Source organism: Lichenostomus cassidix, chromosome 3, assembly GCF_008360975.1.
Source record: "Lichenostomus cassidix isolate B80296 chromosome 3, HeHo_3.0, whole genome shotgun sequence".
Lineage (NCBI taxonomy): Eukaryota > Metazoa > Chordata > Aves > Passeriformes > Meliphagidae > Lichenostomus > Lichenostomus cassidix.
Window position 1 is genome coordinate 21182260 of NC_139483.1, and position 13546 is coordinate 21195805.

General features: G+C 48.8%; 1 protein-coding gene across 1 annotated transcript in view; it reads right to left on the minus strand.

Moving 5' to 3' along the window:
- The window catches only part of VASH2 (vasohibin 2), a 34007-nt gene that overhangs the window by 3401 nt on the left and 17060 nt on the right, over window positions 1-13546 (minus strand). The window contains exons 5-6 of the mRNA XM_085054852.1: window positions 5741-6122; window positions 3765-3880 (exon numbers count right to left, since the gene is read on the minus strand). Coding sequence (XP_084910978.1) covers window positions 3765-3880; window positions 5741-6122 — 498 coding nt within the window. The remainder of the gene's footprint in view (window positions 1-3764; window positions 3881-5740; window positions 6123-13546) is intronic.

A 13546-nucleotide genomic window follows, 5' to 3' on the forward strand; every position in this document is an offset into this window, starting at 1 on the left:
CCTGCTGCAGGCTGCTGGCCCATTCCCACTGGAGCTGCTCAGGGCAGGCAGCAGGACCCCTGGAGAGGCAGCAGTGCCACAGGCAGGCTGAAAACCAGGGAAAGCCCAGACCTGCCCATGGCACACTGCTGGGGCACACACCACTGGAAGAGCTGTACTGTTGCAGCCCCAGGAGCTGCGGGTGTATAGCTCACACATACACATGTGCAACAGAACATACGAAATGTTTTTTAATTCCTTGATTTAAGAAAGAATTTTTTAATTTTTAAGAGCAGAATTGCTAACACCAGATCCCTGCTGAGAATCTGCACAGCATTTGAGAGCTGGGGACATTGCTGTGGACAGCTAATGCTCTTCTGCCTAGTGGCACATTGAATGAAACCTGTTGCTTTGCCACTTATCCAAGCACCTCTAATAATACTACTATCCTCACTGCAGTACTGCCCTGGACCCTGCCTTGTGTTTGTCTCAGTTTAAGTACTTCACAGAAGTGAAGGAGTCTTCACTGGTCTCTCTCGCTTGCAGGAAGGGATCACACTTAAATCACTTTAAGATGGTTTGGACTTTTCCACTTTCTTCCTTCATGGCAGATGGGATTTGACTACCAACTAAACAACCTACAAGCTGCATCCCTCAGAGCTTGCATAGGACCCAGCAAGAGACGCACTGTATGAAATTTCCAGTGTCCTTCCTTCCTCCCTCCCTCCAATTTAGGAATCCTCCTCACACCTTTTTCTCCCTCCCTTTAATTAAAGTCAGAATATGGTTTTAATTAAAGCATGCCTGGATGCTTCTGCCTCCTCTGATTATCCAAGAGAGATGAGGAGTCACTGTACATCCATGGTGACATGCCCATTTCCACTCATCCACCGTAATTCTCTGTAGTTTGTAGCCACCAACAGACTGTCCTCCATAAGTTTCATGAAAAGACAAGACTTGGTTGGACTAGAGGAACCACAGATCCCATACTCTTTATGTCAGATGTGCCCTCTGAGGCGAGGGGCCTCTGCTGTACCCATCAGATCACACCTCCTGTCCAAAGTGCCCTAACTATGAGCAGGGGAGCAAGCTGTGCCCAGCTGCTGGGCACACAGTATTCATGAGCTCTCTGCATCTGCCTGATTTTGCACATCCTAATGAAATAGACTAACAGAATTTCCCTTGCAGCAGCTACACTGGGCTGGAAGCACACAAGGCCAGTGTTGCTGTAACACTCATGAGCATAAAAGTGTTAAGCCTCAACATGAAATTGAAAGGAAATAGATCTGGTGAACTGACATTTAGGAGCAGAGATTCTCCAGGCTGCTCCTAAAGAGTGGCAGCCCCTGGACACCACACTTGGATCGCTGGGAGAAGTAGAGCAACCCAGAAAACAAGAAGCTAATAGCACTTCAGGCTTTTTGATGCCTCCAGGTAGTTGGGATGTAATCTGGCCCCATCATGCTTGAAGAATCTTCAGCCAAACTGCCCACTATTCTTTAATGAGATGCATGAGGCAGAGAGGACACAGCTTAGTTTCATGACCCTGCCTTCCAAACTCAGCAACTTCCCAAAGCTCTCCAGCTCCAAGCACTCCTAATGAGGATGAAACACTGCACTGCCTGTTCCAGAACAGGCTTGCAATTTACTGCACCCCCTCATTTTGGGACTTCAGAGGATGGGCAAGTGCACACAGTAAAGCTTCAGACCTACCAGAGAGACTCACACCACCCTATCTATATCCTCTGTATTCATGCAGGATCACACCAGCTATGAGCTAAGAGCACAAGGACTGCTGCATAGCTCAGTTAACGAGCTTCAATTTGACTACACAGCAGCCTCCTATGCAGGCATGCACTGGGCATTGCATTGCCACCTGTTCTGCAATGTGCCCCACCTGCCTTACAGCTGCATTTCCAGGCTAAAAGACTATCATGAGCTTGCTGGCAGCCACCACTAACATTTACCTAGTAAACCTGAAGGAACAAGGATGAAAAGTTAAACATTTGAGGCTGTAAAATCCTCCTCCATCCTTAAGCACAGTTTCAGCCTTTGTCCTTCATAAACAATCCAGAAAAGACACTCAAGTTCACCACTCCACATATTCTCCAGTGGGAGATTTCTCCCAGCAGGCTCATATAATTTCACTGTTGACAAAACCCAGGCTATAATAATGGCTTGTCATCAGGGGAAGCCTTTCAAATGGATGTGTTATTCAGCCCCTGCCAGCTCATGGGAGCAAAATACTTCTCTCCCCCTCCCCAGCAAGCTCAAAAAAGCTGTAATTACAGCATGTGAGTAAGGGATCCACAAAGAAACCAAACATGGTGTTGATAAGCACAGCCATTCTTTAGCAAGGATTCCAGCCTAAAGCCAAGCAAACCTGAGTCTTTCCTGTTGTGTGTGTAACACAAAGGCCTCTCACTCCATCAGGTTCCCAGAGATCCATCAATATGGAGGAGAAAACACCCAATTTATCCTCGTGTATTTCTCACCCCATGTCAACTGCTGCACATTCTGCTACATTCATTCAGCTCATCCCTGCTCAGGGGATACCATTCCCCCTTCAGGGTTCAGAGCTCATAATGCTGTAGCTGGGTCCTGGATTTTCTATCATGGTGACCCAGGGTTTCTTTTAGAGTAACATATCATTTGCCCTTGATACAGAGAACCACTGAGCAGGTAACAGGTGCTGAAGCCACTGCAAGGCCACCTGTACACTACCTGTTTTTCTGTCCTGGAAGAGCAAAGCTGCCAAGGAGGGATCAGTCACTGCAGAGCAGCCACATGCCCAGCAGCTCATTCGGGAAACCAGCTCAACTGGAGAGTCTCCAAGCCCAGTGACACTCACTCCTCTCCAGAAATACATGATCCACTCCAGCAACTGCAGGAGCACTATCACAAACCCAAAATGAAACCATCCCTCAAAGAGAATCGAGGAGGTGAAGAAGCCTGAAGCAGCTGAGCCCATTACAACTATAATTATCTATGCACTAAACAAGGAGCTCTCAGTGATGAAGCCCAAAGTATAGCATCATGGACTGAGTGTGAATGAACATGTAAAAATAAAAGCTTGCTGTGAAATCATCTGCTGCTAACATATCTTGAAGTTATCTTTAGAAGGTTAGTCTAATGTCTTTGTTAGCTGCTTTAAAATAAATAAATAAATGCTGAGACAGTAGTCTGGGAGCCTATTTAAAAAGCAATGATCATAAATATGTGACTAATCTGGGTTATGTATAGGCTTTCACAGTTGTCAGCTTTCTGGCATGGAGCAGCACAGCTAAAACTCAACTCTTCCACATCTAAGGTAAGGGAGTCTGAACTGCCAGTGGCTTTAAAAGGCCTGTGGATCTGGAAGTTGTTTTCTCCATTTAGAGGTATTGCACGCAGTGAGTCCATCCTTCCCCACACAGCTAAACAACAACTATTAGCTGCAAGTAAAGTAGTCTGGGGTTTTTTTAAGCTGATTAAAATCAAAGAATACAATCCAAGTGATATTTTCACTGTGGAAAGAGAAAAGGGTTACTTTTCCACTATCCCTGTAAGCTGGACAGTCCAAGGACCCTGCATGGAGGGGCCCTCAAGCAGCAGGAAGCCCAGCAGGAATGCCAGGACATCAGCAGTGCCAGCAGCTTCTGGAGCCTTTCTGGTAACTAAGGTACCTGGTGCAGTTTTCCTATATGTGCCAGTGAGCATGTGAGCTTTGTCCAGCAAAAGGAACACATCACCACCCTCCCTCCCTCCCTTTCTGCCCCAGCAAGGATGGTGGCAGGAATACTCACGATTTATCTCTCCTGAAGACACGTCTCTGAGGACTGCCTTGCCTCCGGCGAGGGGACAGCGACTTACCCCGGGATCTCTCCTTCTTCGGAGAATGGGCACTTGCGGGTTTCAGAATCTGTGAGAGGTGGGGGAGGGAAGGAAGTGGCCTTCAATAAAGGCAATGATTCACTGCAAATAAAAAATTAAAATAAAGGGCCTCATACAGTAGCAGGGGTAGCACGCAAAGAGCCTTCAGTCCCTTGGGGCTTATTCAAACCCTGCCCAGGTTAAGAGGAACTCAAAGCTGTTATCATGCGATAGCTGTTCAGGGGCCCTCTGCAAAAATTAGTTGGTGTCACCAGTTCAGTTCCCAGCTGAATACTGTCTCATCCACAGCTTTCTTCAGAGCTAGCAACAACAAGAGATAAGAAAAATGACTCTGAGCCTCAGCTGGAAGAAACTCAGGCAGCCAAATCACCCTCTCCAGCTTTTCTCTCAACAAAAAGAGGTGACCATCTCTCAGGCTGGCAGTTGAACTCTGAGAATGAGGCTTTTCAGTAGGTCTCCAACTCACTCCTATCCTCCAGGCCCTCCAACCTCAGAGGGCCATCAGCATTACACTCACACTCTGGACTGTTTTAAAGACCTGATCCTCCAAACTCAGCCCACTCACAATGGAAGCCCCATGTAGCTCAGACTCTGTAGTAACTCAAGGGAAAGGCCACATGCAGGGCTTTCAGCCTTCAAGGGTTCAGGGATGTGATCTTGGCCCTGAGACACTCACAAGGACTGGATCCAGTGTCACAGCTTAGGACACAGAGAGCTGCTCCCTCTATTAAAAGCAAGTACAAGATTCAGTAAGTCATCATCCACCCACATGGACTTCTTCAACTCCAGCCTGCTTCACCTGTTTGCTCTCTGGATAGTATTATAAGTGTATGAATAGTGAAGGAGGAAAAAAACCCAAACAATTACACCCACCAGTAATCAAGCCCATATGCTTAAGGTGATAGCATGGTACAAGATGGCCCTCAAAACTCCTTGACAGGGCAGGAGAGATGGCAGCAGAACATAGGGGCTACGATGCCACTGGCATGGCTCACCCCAAGGTCAGGGCAAGGGGGCAGGTGCCTCAGCCAAAAAGGCACGTGGCTGCTACGTAGGAGCAGGGAAGGGGATGAGAACCCAGAATAACTTGGACACGAAGCCACATACCTCTCCACAAGAGCCAGACCCATACTTAGCAACACACCTGCTCTGCTCTCGCTGCTGGCAGCCAGCTGGACAGGCACCAAATCTGCTTCCACCATGACCACAAACAGCTCCTCGCCCATGCCAGGCTCAGAGGCACGGTCAGGGACACCCCTCATCCCCAAGGGCAGCCAAACCCTCCGGCCCCTGGCAGCCTGCCTTGTCTCCACGTTGTTTCCCAATGAGCTCTTCAGTCCAACCAGCCAGCTGGGAAGCACCAATCTGTCAGGGAGTCACTTTACTCACCCTGCCCCATAACCTGCTCTGTGACTTAGCTGAGGGTGGTGGACATGAGCCCCCAGTATGTCCTGCCAGGAGAGGCCATGAAGAGGACACAGATATCCCGTGGCACATCTTGCAGCTCAGGTGCAAAAAGCAGAAACCCCTACCTGCAACCAGGCTGCTCTTCCCACCAATTCCAGTCCCAGCCATGCTGATTCTTCCCAACCTCCTCCTTCTGGAGTTGTTGAGAAAAGCAAAGTGGCTCCTTGATGGCCAGGGACAAGTGTGGGTTGAAGTATTTCCCAGGATGAGATCCTCCAACTAAATAGCTATTGGGGCTTGCAAACACACCAAATCCTGGGGACACAGCACCAAGACAGATGCAAGCACACCCCGAGCCCATGTGACACTTGTGTGATCTCAAGCTGGGGTGAGTCTGCTGACACAGAGCAAGACCCATCTCTGCAGGATGGGCCAAGGCACAGCCGCCTCCTAAGCCCATCCCCCATGTGCACAGACCTACCTTCATCCTCAAATCCCTGGCAAACTTCTCCAGCTCCTTTCTGACTTCTGTGCGCATCATTTTGGACACATTGAGGACCAGCTGTTTCCACTCTATGGGCTGGAAGCTGTGCGGCTCATGCGGGACATACAATCCGATTTTGACTTTTTTGACTGAATGCAAGTACTTTTTATAGGAATCTTCAAATTCGAAGATGAGGTCGCTCAGAGTTCGGTAAGTGAGAGGTTTGTCCATCAGATCCGATCGCCTGCTCATGCCCAGCGAGCCATAGCGGCCGTTGCAGTAAATCCCAAGCACCACGTGATGAAAATAGTTCCCTGAGAAGTGGGTTTTAAAGCTGATGGGGAATCGTTCCACGGAGGGCTGCCCGTTTGTTAAGTAGCTGGGGTGCACTGCATCAAGGCAATAACGGTGCTGGGAAAGCAGCAGTACAGTAACACCTGTAAAACATCCTCAGCGGGTTTGGGGTTTTTAACTGCCAGGACAAAGGGCTTTCTTGGAAACACAAATTTGTTCTCACTGTCCCTCAGAAACAGCCAGTGCTGCCAAAGCCCATTTCACTGCTTGGAAAATAAGATGCAATGGTTCAGACAGGGAAGAGCATGACTCTTAATCACACTTAGGGGGAAAGATAAAAACCACAACACTGTTCGGGTCAGCACACCCAAAGAGAGACCACCCTCCCTTGATCTGTGGAAATTCCCCATTTGATAGCAACAGCAAATTCCCACGCTTCCAAAGGGAAAAGTGTTTACCTCCCTTTCTTGAGGGTTTGATACAACTTAGTTTACAGAGCCTCCTTTTCTCATGTCTTCAAATAGTACCAAGAAATTTGGATTTATTCCTCTCCAAAGTGACAGTCTACCTTTTTTGCTGTAAATTGGCCCTCAACATTGCCATTCCTCATACAATGTTTTAGCATGTTACCCTTGTAACATATTGTTGAGAGGAACCAAAGGAAAGCTCCAAGATGGATAATTAATTAGATAAACACAGAGACATGGTCAGAAACAACGCTTTTAAAAAGCAAACCCCGTCCCTGGAATCGCTGACTGGCCATTTCAAGGGCACTACGTGCAGAGGCCAGGACCAAGCTCTGTAACAGTGTAGTGTGTGTGATCTCAGAGGGGAACTACGTGTAGGACACCTCCTTGGGAGGCTGCTGGCCCATGCCAGGGAAAGGACAGGCTGAGAATCCCTCACTCAAGCAGCTTTGCGTCAGCACCTACGTTGCATGCAGCTCCCTGTTGCTAATCCTGGACAGCTGAAACTCACCCTGGTTCCACGTGCTGGCACCTGGCCCCTGGGACAGCAGGTGCCCTTCCCTTCTGCAGCTGAGGCCCCCACCCCACGCCTGAGGGATGACCAGAAAAGGCTGTAGCAAAACACTCCAGCCTAGGGTTACTCCATCCAGAGGCACCTGCTGTAACCCTGAAGCCATCCCCTGAGGCAGTCTGTCATGGTGCTGCCACTACAAAATACACCAGCCAAAGGCAGCACTGCCAGGACAGTGTCGGGGCATCCTGACAGATGGAGGAATGGGCACACTTCCCACTGAAGCTGCAGGAACCTGCTCATACCAGGATTCTGCTCTGGGGATCTCCACCATCCACTCCTCTCCCTACCTCATGCCCAAAAAGGAGGTATTTAACAGCAGTGAAACAAGAGCTACTGCACAGCTGAGATATCCTGGGATGTTTGTGACCAGCCTTCCTCCCCTGCCTGCATAGCACGGCTGCCTGACAGCTGCAGAGAAACTGAGAGCACAGAATGCCTTTGTATAAAGACTGTAAAACACAGTTTGGGCTCAGTTCTGGCTCTGCCCAGCTTGACATGCTACCACCTCACCACCAGTGTGACTCCGTAGGATGTTGACTCCTGCCTGCACCCCACATTTCACCTCTTCATTCTACAGGGATGCATGAAAAGCATCCAGTGGCTCTCATCTCCAAATCATTTTCTCAGGGGGATATTTCACCCAGTGTTTGTTGAATTTCACATATTCAAACTTTTGGCCTCTGGATAAATGCAGAAAGCAACTAATAAAAGGTTCATGAACTGCCCAGAATCTGAGGTCAAGAGCAAAGAGTTACACAAACATACAAAAAAAGAAAAAAAAGGCAAGAAAAACGCATTGGCAAAAACTTTTAGAACAGCTCCGGGGAAGCTTTTTGGTTCCATGTCAAACATGTTTAGCTGCATTCAGTGCTAGATGTCATCAGCTTTAGCAGCCTGGAGAAAATGTACTAGAGGGTAAAGGAACAGACAACACTCTGGGCTCAGCTCACGATGCATTTCGCTGTCTCTATGACCATGAGTCTGGAAGACTGCAAAGTAGAGCACAGACCTCCCTACCACAAGCCCCTGTCACCCAGCCAAGGCCATGTACCCCCACCTCCTGCCCCACTGCCATCAAACACAGACACACTGCAGCGACCGTCAAAGCCCACCCCAGCATCATCTACACCAACACACAACAGAAACAGCTCTATTTGCCTTAGGTGATCTCCCTGGATCACTGTTGCCTTAGGACTAGCTTCTTCAAGAAAAATACCTCCACCCCACCATCAGGAGATGATTTATAATTAAAGATTATAAATACACTGCAAGGGCAGAATGGGGCCTAGCGCCATTATGTCAACTGGAAAACTCAGCACACACTTACCTCATTTAAAAGGTCACCTTGCTCTGGGCCTTAAAAGGTGCATCCTGTGTACATCAAAGTGACGTTACAATAATTTGTGTCCTACCGACAGATTCTTGCAGAAGCCCATTGTATTTATCATTCTGTGTAACTGAAAAAGCACTATCTTTTATTAACACCTATGAAGCTTTCAAACATCACCACTATTTTTCCCCCTCATTATGAAAGGGTTTTCTCTCTGCTCCCCGAGTGCCTTTCTATTAAGTCCATACAAAGCTTTGGTGGCCACCTGCCACACATACACACTTCTGCCACAAGGTCTCAGAGAAGTTGCAATTTAATCTCATTAAATACTTAGTAGGAGTAAAAGAATCTTTTGAGGGCAGAAATTACCCACCATCAAATAACCCAGCAACAACTGCTGTGGAAATTAACCTTTAGGTACAGGTTGCTTCTGCTCAGGGACTGGTTAATGAGAGTCCCCACCCGAGATGAAATACACAGCAAATGGGCTGGAAAGGCACGTCAGATCTTCCCCTCTGTCCATGCATCATTATTACAGCTTTTCCTTTCTGCTCTGCTCAAGGAGAGCTGTATTGTGGCAAACAAAAGGCAACCACACAGCAATGCTGCAGCTGTAATCACACTTCTGAGCTGGGACTCAGGATAACTGCAGGATGGAGAGTCAGGGAGTAAATTACGTGCCACAATAGAGAAGCAGTGCAGAGCAGGAGAGGGCAAAAGCAGCTGCAGCAAAAACTCAGTGGCCTCCTGATCCTGGGTCCCCATGCCAATCAAGATGAGGGAGCTAAGCTCTTCTCAGTGGTGCAAACCCACAGGACAAGAGGCAACAGGCAGAAACTGATGCACAAGAAGCTCACAGGTTGAGCACAAAAGAGTTCTAGTGAATGAGTAGCGTCAGCCGGGAGTCCAGTCACTAGAGGGGTTCTGCAGGGCTCCATCCTTGGCCCAGGTCTCTTCAACATCTTCATTAACAGCTTGGATAGAGGACTCAAAGGAGTAAGTAAGTTTGGGGACAGCACCAAATTTGGAAGAGCTGTCAACTCCTTCAAGGGCAGAGAGACCTCAACAAATTGGAGAGATGGGCAAACACCAACCACATGAAGTTTAACATGGGCAAGTGCTGGAAGCTATACCTGGAAAGGGGCCACCCTTGTTGTGCGTATGAGCTAGGGAATGAGAGGCTGAAGAGCACTGCCATGGAAAGGGCCCTGGGGGTCCTGGTCAAGGGCAAGTTGAGCATGAGTCAGCAATGCCCTGGCAGCCAGGAGGGCCAACCCTGTCCTGGGGGGGCATCAGGCACAGCATCACCAGCCAGGCAAGGGCTCTGCTCTGCACTGGGGCAGGCTCACCTTGAGTGCTGGAGGCAGCTTTGGACACTGTAAGACATATAATAAAAATATGTCATATAATATGTCATATAAATAAGACATGAAGCTGTTACAGATTGTCCAAAGAAGAGCCGTGAGGATAGTGAAGGGTCTGGAGGGGAAGCCTTATGAGGAGCGGCTGAACCTGGAGGAGACTGAGGGGAGACAACATTGTGGTGTTCAACTTCCTCATGACCACTGACAGGACCCAAAGGCAGCAGCGAGCTGGAGGGATGGCAACAGGCTGAGGAGCAAAGAGGCAGCTTTAGCTCCATCAGCAGTGCTGAAGCTGCTAGCACAGAGCAGGATGTGGAGCAGGAGGAAAAAAATGTTGCTTTTCAAAACCATCTGATAAGGCTTCAGTAAAACCAGAAGAGCTGTTTTTCCAAGGAACCCAGCAACTGCTCAGAGGGCCCCCAACCACCAGCATTAAACACTCAGAGAGGTTTCCAACTGGAATCAGACAGCATTTCCCACAGGCTCAGGATTGCTTAGTGGGAGGCAGAGTGCTACCAATCCCACATCTGAATGTTGTCTACACAGAGGGTCCAGAGGTCCCCCTGGCAGCTCCAGTGTTCATGCAGGAAAGGCTCAAGCAGCTGGTTCAGCTTCCCAAAGTAGGACTACCAGGCTGACATCCCTCATTTTGAGAAACCTACATTCCAGTGCCTGGCTGCAGTCAGAGGTGACAATCTAAAGATTAGACCATGACAATCTAAGCAGTTAAAAGCTCTCTCCCAGCTCTTCACGGCTACCAGAGGGGCTGCAGATACGCAGCAGGATCCTCCTTTCCCATATTTCAGTTAGCAAGTGGGTCAAGCTGTAGACAAGCATGCAGGAGGCACTACACAGACATCAATATTCTGCAATGACTGCAAGACACTCTCCCCCTCACTGAAAACACTTGCTCCCAGTCCAGGGATGTACCTGCTGGGCTGGAGGAGCTGGGTACACCCAGGTCTCCAGTGATGATAAACATCATCCAGTGACTGCATCCACAGAAGGAATTGTGCAGAAGCTATTGAACAGTTTCTCACTCCTGAGACACTTTTGCTCCTCTCTTCCTTGTTTAATGATATTATTGGCCAGGGGGTCTAATACCCTGCACGGGTCCAAGCGTTACCTCACATGAACTGGGAGGAGGATGCTGAAGGCAAGGAGTGAGTTATGTTCAGCCAATGCGGATGCACTCGGCAAGACTCCCTGAGGAGGGATGCAGTGTGTAGCTTCCCTCTCCCCCTTTGATATTTTGCTCTCCACGTTTTAATAAAGTGCATGCAGCGCAGATAAAATTCCCTTGGCACTTTTTGGTTTACTATTCCCTTTCATGAGCTCAAATCAACCGGATCTTTGCTCAGAAAGAGTGGGCTGAATGCACCATTACTCAGCTGATTTACAACTGAACTGAGAAATGCCCTGGGGAAGACAGCAGGAGGAATGCTTCTGGTTAGGCACTGACAAGCGTGTTAGCAGAGAGATATGAAGCCAGTTCAGACAGATACACAGAGGAAGAGAGCTGTGCAGACTGCTGCAAAATAATACTGGAAGATCTGTTTGAGCTTTCAGCCACCTCAGAGCAGCTGCTTCCTTGGTGCATGCAGACAGGGTAGCTCAGTACTTTACCTCACTGCCCTATAAAAAGGCTTCAAGATCAAATGCATAGGCAATTATGCAAAACTTAATTCTGCACCAAGAGGGATTATAGAAGCATTTTATAAGAAGTCACACAGAAAAAGGCAATGGCACAAGGCAGCGAGCAGCTCAATTAAAGTGACATCTCGCTAAGCCGCTCTGCGCGAGCTGGCCTTTGAAGGGAGGCTCACACCGAGGGTCCGCTGGAGTGGGCTGTGCTTTTGCAGTATCCAAGCAACACAGCAAGGCCTCTGTGCCAGCACACAAACTACAAGCAGTACCTTATTTCCAGAGACATGGAATGGAATCAGAGGTCAACACATGCAGGGCTGCTCAGCTCAGGCCTGTGTGAAGGATGTACTTATCCTCTCCTGAGTGGCTGGACACGCAGGAGAGGATAAGCACATCTTCTTGAGAAACCACCTGACCTTGGAATGCTCCTGCCCTCACTGTGTCTGCATCCAGAGGGCAATGCTGAAGATCAAAATTTGCTGGCTGACAAAAATCAGCAAACTTCCCCACATGCCATGACAAAGATGCCTCCCAAAACCCCTCATGGTGCACAGGCATCATGGCACAGGAGGTTCCACATGGGCTCCATTTTAAGGCCAGATCAATACCTTCACAAATTACTTGGATGCAAGACTCAAAGGTATACTTAGTAAGTTTGCTGACACAAAATTGAGAGGAGCTGCTAACTCCCCCGAGGGCAGAGAAGCCCTGCAGACAGACCTCGACAAATTAGAAAGTTGGACAATCACTAAGTGTATGAAGCTTGACAAGGGCAAGTGCCAGATTCTGCACCTGGAACAGGGCACACCTGGTTGTGAGGACAGACTGGGAAATGAGAGGCTGGAGAGCAGCACCAGAGAAAGGGAATATGAGTCAGCAGTGCCCTGACAGCCAGGAGGGCCAACCCTGTCCTGGGGGGCATCAGGCACAGCATGGCCAGCTGGGCAAGGGAGGGGATTGTCCTGCTCTGCGGCAGCCTCACCTCAAGTGCTGGGGGCAGCTTTGGGTGACACAATATGAAAGAGATATTAAGCCATTGGAGAGCATCCAAAAGAGAGCAATGAAGATGGTCCTTGAGAAACCACACAAGGAGTAGCCGGGGTCACTTGGCTTGTTCAGCCTGGAGGAGACTAAGGGAGACCTTTTTACAGTCTACAGCTTCCTCCTGAGGGGAAGAGGAGAGGCAGACACTGATCTCTTCTCTGTGGTGAACAGTGACAGGACCTGAGGGAATAGTCTGAAGCTGTGTCAGGGGAGGTTTAGGTTGGCTATCAGCAAAGGGTTCTTCATCCAGAGGGTGGTTGAGCACTGGGAACAGGCTCCCCAGGGAAGTGGTCACAGCACCAAACTAACAGAGTTCAAGGAGTGTTTGGACAACAGGGCCTGAACTTCAGTGGTTCTTGTGGGCTCCTTCCAACTCAGGATATTCTATGATTCTGGTTTCTCTTTCTGGAAGGGCTTTGAAGAAGGTTTGAGTATCTTGTTGACATCAAGCCCCTAGGATCTCAATCGCTCTAGCTGCATGCAGAGCTTGTCAGCATTCCCAGGGGAAGCCCTGTAAGCCAAAGCCAACTCTCAGACTCAGACCCAAGGCCTATCCCTGGCACACATTGCTCAGCCCACATCCCCTTCCCACCCCTCAGCAGCCACCCAACTCCCATAGGCACTATCTGCCAGGCTCTGCCGGCTCCTTCTCCCACGGGAGGGGGCAGCAGCAGCCAGCAAAACACTGTAGAGACATCCCAGGAGATGATTTCCTTCGGGGCTTATTCTGGGTTGGGATTTGTTTTAAATGAAACACGATCATTTCTGACAAGATGTGACTGGCAACTTGTTCCTGCAGCCCTGCCTTGCCCTCCTCCAGTGTTTCAGGATGGTGCAGGTTGATTTATCAATGACAGCACATGAGGGCGGAGAAGCAAAATTACTTTGTCTAAATGACTGAAGACTGAGTAGGAAGCAAGCATTATGTTAATGTGAAGCTTAAATGTTAAACTATAATACACATGTTTCTGCTCAAAGTACAGCTGTGGGTTGAGAAACAAAAGCTAACATGACTTGGCCATGTAAACATCAGACAAATACAGAACAGAACCCACACTCCTCAGGTGTTACCAAGCTCCAACA